Raw genomic sequence first — 12,868 nt, forward strand, 5'->3', positions numbered from 1 at the left:
AGTCTCTGAGACTTTATCTCCAATTAATCACCAGAAAACCAGAAGTGGTGCTATGGCTCAAAGTGGTAGAGCCACTAGCCTGGAGTTGAAGAGCTCGGGGACAATGCCCAGGCCCAGAGTTCAAGCCCCACAACCGACAAAAAAATAAAAAGAGACACACACCTATTCAGGACATAATAGACTACAAACATAATGAAAATAACTAAATCAATGGCTGGGAAGGTGGCTCAGTGGTAGAGTGCTTGCCTCGTATGCAAAAGGCCCTGGGTTCGATTCCTTAGCACCACATAAATAGAAAAAGCTGGAAGTGGGCACTGTGGCTCAGGTGGTAGAGCACTGAAGAGCTGAAGGAGAGTGCCCAGGCCCAGATTTCAAGTCCTATGACAAAAAAAAAAAAAAAGTAGGAAAACGTAAGGATTATTTAATAAGTGCTACTATAATTTAAAGTTTTATTTTTTATTATTATAAAGGTTATGTACAAAGAATCTTAGCTAGTTTTATCCACACAATCCCAGTCTTCTTCGGTTTGATCTTAGCTAGTTTTATCCACACAATCCTAGTCTTCGGTTTGTGCCCCAAGAGCATTGGTCTTTGCTCCCTGCCCAGCTCCCCTAGCCCCTACTCAGTCCCCTCAGGTAGTGTGGGCTTGGGAGTGTGGAGCTGCCCCTCTGTTCTTCTGGTGACCCGAAGCCAAGGCTGAGGACTGGATTCCTGTGGGTGGTATACCTCAGTGCTGGCCTGGTGCCCTGGTATTGGGGTGAGCCTGCTTTGGGAGCAGGGCAGTTGCTATGGTGAGGTTGGGTGCCCACACTTGCTCACTCTGCTCTTCTAGCTGCGCACCAAGCTGTCGTCACAGGAGATCCAGCAGTTTGCGGCGCTGTTGCATGAATACCGCAATGGGGCCTCCATCCACGAGTTCTGCATCAGCCTACGGCAGCTCTATGGAGATAGCCGCAAGTTCCTGCTGCTCGGTGAGCAGAACCTGGAGGGCCTCTGGTCCCCGCTGGGAAAATCTATCAGTAATGGCAGTCATCAAGATATGGCTGAGGTTCCCTGCCAGGGAGCAGAAAGGTGTTTACTAAGGCTAAGACTGAGCAGAATCCTATTACCCAAGTGAACAGGCCAGGAGGGGAGTCAGGGCTTTTCAAGGAAGTGACACTGAGTGGGTTCTGATGGTATGTAAGAGTTTGCTAGTCGGGGAGGAGGAAACATCATTGTTGGTGGAAGGGACTGGCCTTCATTAAGTAACTCAGTGCATTAGCTCCAAGTATTTGGCAAGCCTGCCACAGACATCTGTGGCTTGGACCTACACAAACTCTGTCGCACACATTGCGGTGACATGGTATGGCCATGGCTTTTCCTTCTGTGAACACTCAGAACACTGAGTTGACAGTAACTAGTTAAGGTACCTATTTCTCAATAGAACAAGGTAGATAGGTTTATTTCCCTTTTTGCTGGTCTTGTGATCATTGGCTGCCTGCTCAGGGCTCCTTGCTGGCTGAAGGAAGATAGATGCCTGCTGAAGTTCATTCTGACCTTTAGCTTTTCCCCATGGCCTCATTAGGTCAGTCATCTAGCAGGTCCCTGATCCTGGCACCCAGTTCAGAATATACCTCTAGCAACCCCCATTTTGCTTTCAGGCGAGTGCCTCATTTTGAGAAGGGATTGGAATTGTAGCTGGGGAACCAGTGGTGTATTCTGGCCACTCAAGAGGCTGAGAGACCTAGAGGATCACAGTTCAAGGCTAGCCCTGGCAGAAAAGTCCGAGATTCCATCTCCAATGAACCAGCAAAAGCTGAGCTAGAGGTGTAGTCAAGGTGGTAGAGTGCCAGCCATGAGCAAGAAAAAGCCCTGAGTTTAAGCCCCTGTATTGGTAGAAAGGGTGAGGAGGGAGAGGGAGAGAGGAAGTGGGAATTACTGAGCCTGGGATGTACACTGCTTAGAGCCCTGCCCCATTGCCACATGATGCTGTGCTGCCAGGCAGGCAGTTCCCAGCCCCAGAGCGCCCTCTACCACTTCTCATCATTTGAAAACCCTGCAGGTGCTGACAGCACAGCATGCCATGCTGGGGGCTCCAGGGCTCTAGCTCTATTGTAGGGGCGCACCAAGCCCTTCCATGGAGCTGGCTCTCATTGCCTCTGGACGGAGCCCGGCCTGGCCACTTGCATCAGTGTTCAGAGGTCTTGAGAGACTCCAGGCACTAAGCCTTCTGACAGTGAGGGCAGATTCCTAGTTGGGGTGGTCACGCTGGTCCAGGTCACTAGCTTTGGCCTGCAGCCTGACTCTGGGGAGAGCACCTTGCTGCTGATAGCAGGGGGTGGCTTGGAGCGCTGCTCTAGGCTTTCTTACCTGTAAAATGGGGCTCTGAAAATGAGAGGGGATGGGCCCAGGCCTGTGCTACACCAAGGCTAGGGAGCACGAGGCCAACAGGCAGTGGGCTGGGCTGCCTGTCAGTGCCCGAGCACAGCACATGAGATGTTAGGGTCTTCACGTTGTGCCCAGGGCAAGCTGTGGTCTGAAACCCGTGGGGTGTTCTGTTGGGGTCCTGTGTTGGCAGGTCTGAGGCCCTTCATCCCCGAGAAGGACAGCCAACACTTTGAGAACTTTCTGGAGACCATCGGTGTGAAGGACGGCCGTGGTATCATCACAGACAGCTTCGGCAGGCACCGTCGGGCACTGAGTACCACCTCCACCTCCACCACCAATGGGAACAGGACCACGGGCAGCCCTGATGACCGGTCTGTGCCCTCCGAGGGGGACGAGTGGGACCGCATGATCTCGGACATCAGTAGCGACATTGAGGCGTTGGGCTGCAGCATGGACCAGGACTCGGCCTGATGGGCAATGGGGGTCGTGTACACCTTCTGCATGGTCCCAAGCCTTCCTGGGAGGAAATGCCCAGCTCTTCTTGTCAGCCTTTCCCACCAGCCCGGGCTGGAGAAGGGCTGTAGGCACAGGAGGCCCCAGGCAGCCAGGTCCTCTACTGTGAAGGAGCGGGGAGCTGCCACTGGACACGCACCCTGGTGCCTTGTCCTCCAGTCCCAGCCATGCCGGGCACCATGTTCCTGCTCGGGGAGGGCCAGTCCTGTGGACCCGGCCCTGGACAACTGTTAATTTTGCACATGATGTTCCTCTTGTAACTCTCAGAGACCTTAAAAAGAAGTTTACTACAATGTGAATAATTTAATCTCTAGTTGCCAAGCATGTTTCTAAGTCAGTTGGGTGTCTGGTCCTGGGGCCATGTCTGCCTAAAGCATCCAGAGCTAGGCCCAGTTTAGAGGACTGGGGCAGCGCAGGCAGAAGACGCTGGAGATTGGGACTTGGCTTTGTGGGCATGGGGCAGGGCACATGCTCTGGGGTCTCTTGCATGTGGTGCGGGCAGTGTGAAGCAACCCTGTCCCCTTGCCCATGTTTTTGTCCCATCCTTTCTCCATCCCTAATGAGCACCTGTCCCAAGCCCCTTTGGCTTCCTTCTGGCCTCTGCCCTCCAGACCCCTCAGATACAGGGAGGAGAGGAAGGCAACTCCATGGCAGCATGTCCTGGGCTCTCCCTATGCCAGATCTTCAGCTCTGTCTTGACCTGAGGGCACATGCAGAAGCTTACTGGCCCATGGGGCTGAGACGGCACACCAGGCAGGGGCCTGGCTCTGCAGTCATGGAGGGGTAGGGGGAGGTAAAGCCCTTGAGGCTCCATGGGTACCCCAGTTGTATCCAGAGGGTCCTGCAGGAACCCCCCCTGAGCAGGTGGGGTAGCAGATCCTTGTGTTCATAGCTTCAGAACAGGACGTACCTATACACAGTGTTTTACAGAGATTTTTCCCTGTCTCGCTTTGTGTGTTTGGTCAGAACTGACCCTGAGCCAGGGACAGCGGGGACACTGGTAGTGCCATCTCTAGATGTATGTGCAGGTAGCTATCCTGGGAGCATCAGGAGAGGCAGAAGACAAGCCACACACTGTCCTCTGGGCTCCTATCCCTCTTGCAAAAGCCTATTTGTGCCTAGGTGTCTCAGGTGCCACCCCCCCCCCCAAACACACACACACACACACACACACACACACACACAATAACAACAACAAAAAAAACACATGCAGCACAGCCTTGCAGGGCTTTCTGTGTGGAGTCAAAAGAAGCAGGATGCCCATCCTCGATGTGGCCAGCGTGTGGGTCACTCACTGGCCTTTGCCAGCAGAGAAGACATGGGGCAGATGCTCAGCCCAGCTGGGCCTGAGGGATGCCACAGGGTGTTATGGTGGCAGAGGGTGATGAGGGAGTGCCAGAGGGTCTTCAGGGGACATAGTGGTAAGCTGACACCAGAGGATGTTAAATGGATGACAGCAGGCAATGTGACACAAAAAAGTTCTGAGGGGTCACCAGAAGGTGATGGTAGGACACTGGTTTATTGGGCAGCAGAGTTGGGAGAGGGGCAGGATGGACCAGCTTCCAACCAGCAGCTACATGGTCAGTTCCTGCAGAAAAATGTACAGAGGGTCACATTGAGGGTGGGCCTCTCCCTGTCACAGCTGAGGCATCTGGAGGGAAGGGGGGACCCACACATGCTCACCATGATGGCATTGACGATATCACTGTGGTTATCCCTTAGCGCTCGCACAGCCTTGGCCCTGGACACGTTGGCCTGCGCCATAACCAGCTCAATGTCCCGTAGCTCCAGCCCAGCCTCATCCACCTGGTGAGGGAACAGTGAGGTTCCTCAGGCCCATCTCCCAGGTGCCAGCAGGGCCTCCTGAAACAGGACGGAACCTGCCTACAGGCAGGGGGCAGGCCCCAGGCCTTACCTCTTCCTCTTCCTCTTCCTCCTCTTCCTCCTCGCACGCTGGCCTTACCCGAGGCCCAGGTGCTGACTCGGGCACCAGGGCTGAGGCCTCTGAGGGCACCTTGAACTTCTCTGCAGCAGCTTTGTGCGCTTGCTGGGACAGGTCCTCTATCTATAGCGTGGGACAGAATCCTTCAGCAGAGCCCGTCCGCTTCCGGTGCACCACCCTGGCCCTGCCACCTCCCTGCACCCCAGCCAGGACCTTAGCCTCTCCGAAGACCACATAGGTGTCTGAGGCAGGGCTCTTGAAGACATCGGGCTTGGCGATGACAAATAAGATGTTCTTGGACTTCTGGATGGTGATCCTAGTGACACCCTGGATCTGCCGCAAGCCCAGCTTGGACATTGCCTGAGGCAGAGGACAGTATCAGACTTCCCCGGGTGACCAGGGATGGCTGTGCTTCCTTAGGTGTCAGCTGGTCCTGCGAGGGTCACTAATGACACTACAACCTTAGCTGTTTAGAAGGTTAATAGACTTGACCCGAAGGCCCTCCTTGGGTGGCCATTGGGTCTTAGCCAGTCCCCACCCTACCTTTCGTGCCTTCTTCTCACTGCGGCTCTGTTTGGCTTTGGCGATGGCTTCACTGCTGCCTGTTGGAGCCTGTGAAAAGGTGGGGGCTGAGCCTCTGTGTGAGCATGGGGGCCCACCCACCCTGAGGACCTGCCTGCTCCCTTGAGCCAGGCACCTGGGCTGGGCACTGTGCCTTCTGAGGTGCTGAGGTGTCCTGGTCATCCAGCTCAGCTGACGACTCCCCATGGCTGTCTGAGTGCTGGCCCGAGCCTGGGGCCTGCAGTGAGTCTGAGAAAGGGGGAATGGTGTGAGGATGTGTCCCTGCCCCCCCCCCCCAATCCAACCCTGGGATATCAGTGCCTTCCCTGGAAGAGTCCAGCTTTACCCTGTGCCCCACCTCACCCTCCTCCAGGCTGTCCTCATCCTCTTGCTGGGTCTCATCCTCAGGGGCTGGGTGCCGTCCAGGGCTGGATGGGCTCTGGGCTCCCAAGGGTGGAGGCACTTGGCAGGGGCTTGAGATCCGGGGAACCAGGTTCTTGGCTGTGTCTTTGGCATCCTTGGGGGCCGCCTTGGGGCTGAGGAGGAGGCAGGGGGGTGGGAGGCTTACCCGCTGCCTGGCCCCCAGAGGCTTTGTGGTTCCTGAGGTGGCAGCAGCAGCAGTCTGAGACAGCTGGAGGTCCCCAGAGACTGAGGCCCCTTCATCTTTCACAGAGTCTTCCTGGGGGCCAGGACACAGGCAAGGAGCAGAGGGTCCCAGGGCTGGTGAGGCTGTCCCAGCAAGGACACCAGGAGCAGATGGCTCAGGAGCCATAGGCTTACTCTGGGGTGTACTTGGCAGATCCCTGGCAGGGTTTTCTGGGGTCTGTGATGGAGGGGAGTCAAGGACATGGAGGGTGGTCTGATGCTGTTTCCCACTGCCTGGGTCTAGCACAGGTTCCTGTCTCTCAGAGGTGGGAGCAGGCTCTTCGGGGCAGCCCCTGTCTGGCCTACATGCTGCCCTTGCTGGGGATTCTGGGCAGGAAATCATGGGAAGTGTGGCTTCCAGGAGGGCCTGGCTGCTGAGGCCCCTTCCTTCTCTAGTTGGGCTCAGGCTGTGTGCCTGCCTGACCTCCGGGCAGGCAGCAGAATATGCCTTGGGAGCCTCCCATGAGTCTTGAGGCCCTGACTTTGCTGCTCCAGGTCCGTGTCCTTGTGCTGATGGCTTAGGCCCTCCACCTCCCATGTTCTTAGATTCCATGGCCTCCTTTGCAAGCAAGTGGGTCTCGATCCCATTATGGCCTTCAAGCCATGCTTCCTGCTCAGGTGCAAAGAGACCTTCAGCTACTTCATCTCCAGCACCAGAGGCAGGCTTGGGGGTCCTGGGGGCCTCTATGCCCAAGGTGGGACTTGCCTCTTTCCCTGGTGCCCAGAGAGTTGCAGCTTCTGGTGCTGATGCTGGGCTATTTTGTTCAGCTGGGGTTGAGGCTGGAGACTCTGATTCTCCAGGAGCTGCATCCTTTTCTTCCAATATCAGCCTTGCTCCTAAGGCTATATCTAACTTTTGCCGGGCCCCTGAGGCCCCTGGTGTAGTCCCTGGGCTGCAACCTGCCTTTGCTTGGCCCTGGGAAGTGTTCTCAGGCACTGGTTCTGGGCCTAAGGTGGAATCTGAGTCTTGTAGGAGTGGATGTATGGTCACAGGGGAGTCCAGGCGTTGGATGACATCCTTTTCAGTCTTCTGGAGCCCCAGTGTGGCCACAATCATGGACTCTGGGTCTGAGGTGACATTCTCCTTTGGAAGTGCTGCCATAGAAGAGTCCTGGGCCAGGATGACACTTGCTTCCATCTCCTGGGGCCCTGGTGTGGCTTCAGCCATAGGTTCTTGGGCTGAGGTGCCATCTCCATCTGGAAGTGCTGCCAAGGAAGAGTCCTGGGGTGCTGTGACACCTCCATCAGCTTGCTGGGGCCCCAATGTGGCCACATCCTCAGGTTCTGGGCCTGAGGGAAGGCTCAATCTACTGTCCTTCAAGTTCTCAAGAAGGTCTGGGCACAAGACAGGGTTGGCTTCTTGCAGAGCTGGCGGTGACTCTGTACCAGTGAGCTCCCAGCCTGAGGAAGCGCCTAGCCCCTCCTGGTAGGGTTGTGGTGGTGCTCTGGTGGCAGGTGCTTCTCTAACCCAAGAGCTATCTCTCTCGCCCCCTACCCAAGGGATTGCTTTAGGAGCTGGCTCCACCTGGAGGTTCTGGGCTGCCTGCAGAATTGGAGGCTCCACAATACCCTGGGACTTGTGGACTAAAGGGAGGCTCTTTTCTGCTTTCTCTGCAATGGATTGCTGGCTGTGTGTGAGACAAATGTCTCCCTTTGAGACTTGAGGGATGGCCTCAGGGCCCAGGGTCCCACCCCTGTGCTCCTGCTCTGTCTTCTGGGCACTGTCCTGCAGTAGGGAGCTGGGCTGGGCGTGGGGCTCTGTGCTGTACAGCCTGTCATCATCTGCTCCTGCGTACGAGGTGGAGTCAGAGTCAGAGGAGGCTGCGGACGTATCATCCCGGAAAGCAAAGGCCTCATCCATGCCCTCGATGATGGACAGGTCAGACAGGGACTGCAGGAATGAGGTGGACGTACTGTCCTCCTCACCCTCCCCTGCCAAGTCTCCATCTGGGATTGGAGCATCAGCTGCCACCTCTTCCTCCTCTTCCTCCCCTTCCTCCTCCGCCTCCTCTTCCTCCTCTTCCTCTTCTGGGTACAGTGGTGTCACCTCCACAGCTTCTACCTGGAAGAGGAGGCTGCCTCGGAAGGGCAAGAGGGCTGCGGGGATCATTGGGTCATTGGCCAGGAAGTCCAGGTCAAAGAAGTGGCCTTCCTGGCTCCAGGAAGAGCTGCTGTCTGTGGAGAGGCTGGACTCAGAAGACAGTGGCTCTGGGGGTGTGGTAGGGCTTGGCTCTCCTTCATCTGCCGTGGGCCCCAGTGGGGAGAGGCCTATGTCACAGGGAAAGTCCAGCCCTTCAGCAGGAGCCAACAGGCCGAGGGAACAGGACGGTGAGGAGGCCCAGCTGTCCCCATCAGCAGTGATGTAGGAGCCCGAGGGCGAGGTGGGCCTAGAGTCTAGCAGCTCATCCAGAAGCTCAGCCTCTGGGGCCCAGGTGTCTCTCTGGGGCCCAGGGCAGGAGAGCAGGTCATAGGTGGTCTTGGTAGGGGTAGCAGGAGGTGTAAAGTAGTCATCGAGGTCTGGGGTAGGGGAAGGCACAGGAAGATCATCCTGAGAACAAAGCTCAGGGGGTGGGTGCCGATGGGTGTGCCCACCCTCCTGTTCCCTGAGCGTTGGCCAGGCTGCTCTAGGTGATGGGGTGGCCTGGCATGTCTCCTCACCCATCACAATCCGGGGCTCCAGGGTGGTGGGCAGAGAGGCCTTGGGGGGCAGAACGTCAAGGGGCTGGCCCTCATCAGGCAGAGCTTGGAGGGGCAGGCCCTCGGGGAGAAGTGCTGGGTTTGGGCTGCCCTCTGCTGGGTCTGCCCAGGCTGAAGGGGCCCCACCTGGCCCTGCATCCCAGCTGGCTCCCTCAGGCTGGGGCCGGGCACCTGGTTTGCTGGGCAGGAATGTGAGGGCCAAGGGGCTGGGCCCTGGGGTGAGGGCATGGGGCTCCTGTTTGTCCCCTTTCAGGATGGCAGCAGCTGCATCACAGGAGAGATCTGTGGAGACAGAGAAGGACATGAAATAGTCGTGACTTATCTCCAGGCTAGGCCAGGTGAGGAGAGTAGCCCAGAGGAGGGCTGGTCAGGGAAGGAGGAGAGGAAGGAGAATGGCACTATGCATTTGAGGAGAAATTTCCAGGAGTTCCAGCAGAGCTTCTGACAGTGCTTTGTGGAAAGAAAGGTTGTGGGAACTGTTGCTGTGGGAGAAAGCCAGGATTTTTGGGGGTGGGGTGGGGAGGACATTCAGCACAAGTACATCCAGTTCTGAGCACTGGTTGTTCATGCCAGTAATCCTAGTTATTCAGGAGTTTGAGATCTGAAAATCAAGGTTTGAAGCCAGCCCTGGCTGGGAAGTCCTGAGATTTATCCCAAATTAACAACCAAAGAGCAGAAAGTGGAGGTGTGGCTCAAGTGTAGAGCACTAGCCTTGAGCAGTAAAATAAAAACTCAGGGACAGTTAGGGGCCAGTGGATACTGGAGCTACTCTGGAGGCTTAGATCTGAGGATTGTGATTTGAAGCCAGCCCAGGCAGAAAAGGCTGTGAGACTCATCTCCAATTAACTACCAAAAAAGCCACAACTGTGACTTAAATGGAAGAGTGCTACCCTTGAGCACAAAAGTTCAAGGACAGTACCCAGGCCCTAAGTTCAAGCCCCAGAACACATAACACACACACACACACACACACACACACACACACACACACTCGCGCGCGCGCAAAGTCCATCTATATTTCTCCCTATTTTCTTTCTTTCCTCTCTTCCCTCTCTTTAAAACTATTTCCTTTTCAGGTAATTTGTGTGGTTAAGTTGGGCTTGGTAGGTGCAAAGAGCAATGAGAATCTGCTGGGCAGTACAAGCCCCTTCCCATGACAGGAGCAGGGACCTCCCCCCCCTCCTCACCATTGTAAAGCTCTGGACATTTCCAGGTTTCCCCACAAGACAAGTGTCTTGTCTCTCTGGACTATCTCCTGTCCCCCAGGACTTTGCCACCTGGAGAGGGTCTGCTCCACTCCTGTGGCATAGGGGGAAGGAAGCAGGGGCCCTGCACATAGTCGTTTGTAGAGGATGGAGACAGACATGTCCCATGGAGGCTGAATTGGAGCATCTGGCAAGAAGGGCAAAGGTGAGCAATGATGACAGCCAAGGAGCCCATAGAAACAGGATGGTTCAGAAATGTCTGTTGGAGCCTCTGGCTACATCCTCTCCATAGTGGCAGCCATTCTGTGGTGAGTGCCAGATCCTCCTGGCCTGCCCAGGGCCCTTCTGTGGATCCCATGCCATCCCAGGACACGGGTGCTCAGGAAACCTCCTTGTACTGCCACACCCCCATAGCACAAGCCATGCCACATGCACACCATGAAGGACCGTGGGCCAGGAAGTAGGGTGGGCCTCAGGAAGGTGGAAGACAACCCCTCCAAGCAGCACCCTCCTTTGGGTTCTCTTCCTTGTCTTTCACCACTGAGGTCATTCTGCACATTCACTTTTGCATCTGTGGTTTTCATTCCACATTATCTCTGTTTCCTGTGTGTTCTAAGTGCTTACTTGCTTCATTTTGAATGGCTCTGTAACATCCTTCTCTCTACTGGATCGAGGCCCAAAACACATCTCTTTAAAGCATTTGCTCAAGGCCTTCCTACTGCCCCGAGAGCCCAGGCCAAGTCCTGCCCAGAGGGGGAGGGGCCATACTTAGGAGCGGGCTCCAGGGTGCTCTGGGCTGCAGATCTCTGCCAGCGATGCCCGCTCTATGTTGCTCGCTGGTGACATAGGGCAGCATGACCAGCACTTTGGCTTTCTCTTTCCCACCTCCAAAGCAGAGATGAGCTAGGCTGAGAAGTAAAGCTGAAGGCTGCCACCCTGCCAGACCTCAACACCTGCCCCTATCAGGGTGTGGGACCCTTAGCCACTCAGTGCACTCCTTGACTGATGGTTGTGCTGCTGGGGTGGCCAGGGGCTGTGGGGGGGATCCTTCAAGTTCCTGGAGGCACACTTGATACTGCGAGTGGGTGTGGCTACTGGGGTGTCACTAGAGGCCCCCAGGCTGTTGGCTCTGTACTGACTCCTAGCCTGGACCCCAGGGCAGGGAAGGACAGAACTGGACCAAGATCAGAATGGAAAGGCAAAGAGAGGCCAAAGGTTTTTCCTTTGTCTCCTTCAAGGTCATCAGACAAGCCAGAACAGAAGCAGTATAGAACACTGGGACTGGGGAGTCCTAGCCTGGACTGTCTGTCTGCCACGAACAGCAGAGGTGGCAGCAGTGTTACCTCTGCCAGGCCACAGCAAGGTGCCCTTGGTCCTGCCAAACCACCCATGGGGGACCTCCAACAGGGACCATCCAGGCTCTGAATGCCCCAGGCTAAGTGGACAGACGACCCTCCGGCCTCCACCCACGTTTGCTGATCCCGCATCTCCAGGACCTCCGTGGTCTGCGGGGAGGGACCTGGGGGGGGGGTCGAGGGTAGGACATCTGGCTAGGACACCTCCTCCAGGCCTCCCACCGCCTCCCACCCCTACCCCCCCCCCCCTCCCAGCGCCAGCTCTGCCTTCTCCAGCCAGCCCCTGGGCTCTCAGGGTTCTCTTCCCTCCTGTGCCTAGCCATTCGCCCGCCCTGCGCAGCCTGGGGTGCAGTGGAGGCCCGAGGGGAGAGTGCCCATCAAATCTGAAGGGATCTGCTGGGCTTCGGGCTCAGCTGGCGGACAATGGGGCGTCATGTTGGCACAGCAGCCCGCGCGCGCGGGCAGGACCTGGGCCTGGAGCGTGTGGAGCTCCACGGCCCCCCGTCAGGGGCTAAGGGCACGGCCCTCCCTGGGCTTCTAGCTGGCAAAGGGCACTGCCTGCGCCCCTCCCCGAAATCCTGAGTGTTTGGCGGGGCGGGGGCAGGGTTCGGGCGGCCAGAGGCAGGGCTGAGCGGAGGACGGACAGGAGAGGAGCTGGCGAAGGGGAAGGAACGGAGGAGAGGACCGGGAGCGCTGGGCCGGAGAGGGGAGCGGCCGCGGCCTCACCTGTGCGGGGCCCGGGGCCCCCGGGCTCGGGCAGCGGCAGCTCCGCGCGGGCGGCCTCCCCGGGCATGGCCGGGACGTGCGCCCACCCGTCCCTCTTTCCCTGGGCTCCTCAGTCTGTCCGTCTGTCTGTCCGTGCCGCCGCCAGGAGTAGTCTGTGCGGCCACCGCCCCTCAGCTGCGGGGGGGGGGGGGCGAAGATGACGTCAGCACCCGCCCCCCAACCCTCCCCCCTCCCCGCGCCCGAACGTGCGCCGGCGCGCCAGGCACTGCGGCGCAGGGGGGGGGGGCGCTCCCTCCCCCACCTGTCACGCCCCCCCCTGAGCTGCCAGAGCCAGCGAGAGGGCCTGCAGCGCCCCCACCCCGCAGCCTCCCCCCCACCCCACAGCCTCCCCCCACCCCGCCTTTCCCGCGGCTCCCCTCCCCCGCCGAGGGTACCTCGCATCGGCCGCATCGCCCCGCGGCTGGCTGGGAGAGGGCGCGGCGGCGCCAGCCGGGGGTGCGGGGCCTGGGAGCCGGACGAAGCACCCGGCGATGTGGGGCGTGGCGGTGTCGTCTGCCCCCGTGGCCCGCGAGAAGGGGGGGAGGGCGCCGCGGCCCCGCCCATCCCCCTCTGCCAGGCCCCCATCTGAAAGACGGACTGGATCCGCGGCCAAGGCGGGAGGGGATTGGCTGGTCCTCGCAGTCGTCGGTCTCCATAGCAACCTCCTCCCGTCTCTCTGGCGACCGGGGATGGAGCTGGTGAGGCACAGCGGGGAAGGCAACCCCAGTGAGCTGGCTGAGGGGACCTCGGGTCCCCCGTAGCTGAGTGATCTGCGCCCCATCCCCACCCGCAGAATCTCCAGATAGAGGAAGGAAGCA

The 12,868-nt window shown here is 58.0% G+C and overlaps 2 protein-coding genes across 4 annotated transcripts in view; one reads left to right on the forward strand and one right to left on the reverse strand.

Moving 5' to 3' along the window:
• Ccm2 (CCM2 scaffold protein) overlaps positions 1–3,214 on the forward strand; it is a 62,848-nt gene extending 59,634 nt beyond the window's left edge. For 2 of the 3 annotated variants that reach the window (XM_042702406.1, XM_042702407.1), the window contains 2 exons: positions 833–971; positions 2,558–3,213. In XM_042702406.1, the coding sequence (XP_042558340.1) occupies positions 833–971; positions 2,558–2,838 (420 nt within the window). In that variant the 3' untranslated portion in view covers positions 2,839–3,213. Of the gene's footprint in view, positions 1–832; positions 972–2,557 lie in introns of all 3 variants that reach the window. The other variant, XM_042702405.1, reaches the window with a different exon arrangement.
• A 1,183-nt stretch (positions 3,215–4,397) lies between these two features.
• On the reverse strand, positions 4,398–12,112 carry Nacad (NAC alpha domain containing). The gene is made up of 8 exons (XM_042702404.1): positions 12,012–12,112; positions 5,747–9,007; positions 5,520–5,632; positions 5,366–5,434; positions 5,036–5,182; positions 4,796–4,945; positions 4,564–4,686; positions 4,398–4,468 (listed from the first exon to the last, which is right to left on the reverse strand). Exons 1-8 carry the CDS (start codon positions 12,076–12,078, stop codon positions 4,454–4,456), a joined length of 3,945 nt encoding a protein of 1,314 aa, XP_042558338.1. The 5' UTR covers positions 12,079–12,112; the 3' UTR covers positions 4,398–4,453.
• Positions 12,113–12,868: the final 756 nt, after the last annotated feature.

The sequence above is a fragment of the Dipodomys spectabilis genome, unplaced genomic scaffold (genome assembly GCF_019054845.1).
Source record: "Dipodomys spectabilis isolate Male_0828 unplaced genomic scaffold, ASM1905484v1 ptg000322l, whole genome shotgun sequence".
NCBI classification, from domain to species: domain Eukaryota; kingdom Metazoa; phylum Chordata; class Mammalia; order Rodentia; family Heteromyidae; genus Dipodomys; species Dipodomys spectabilis.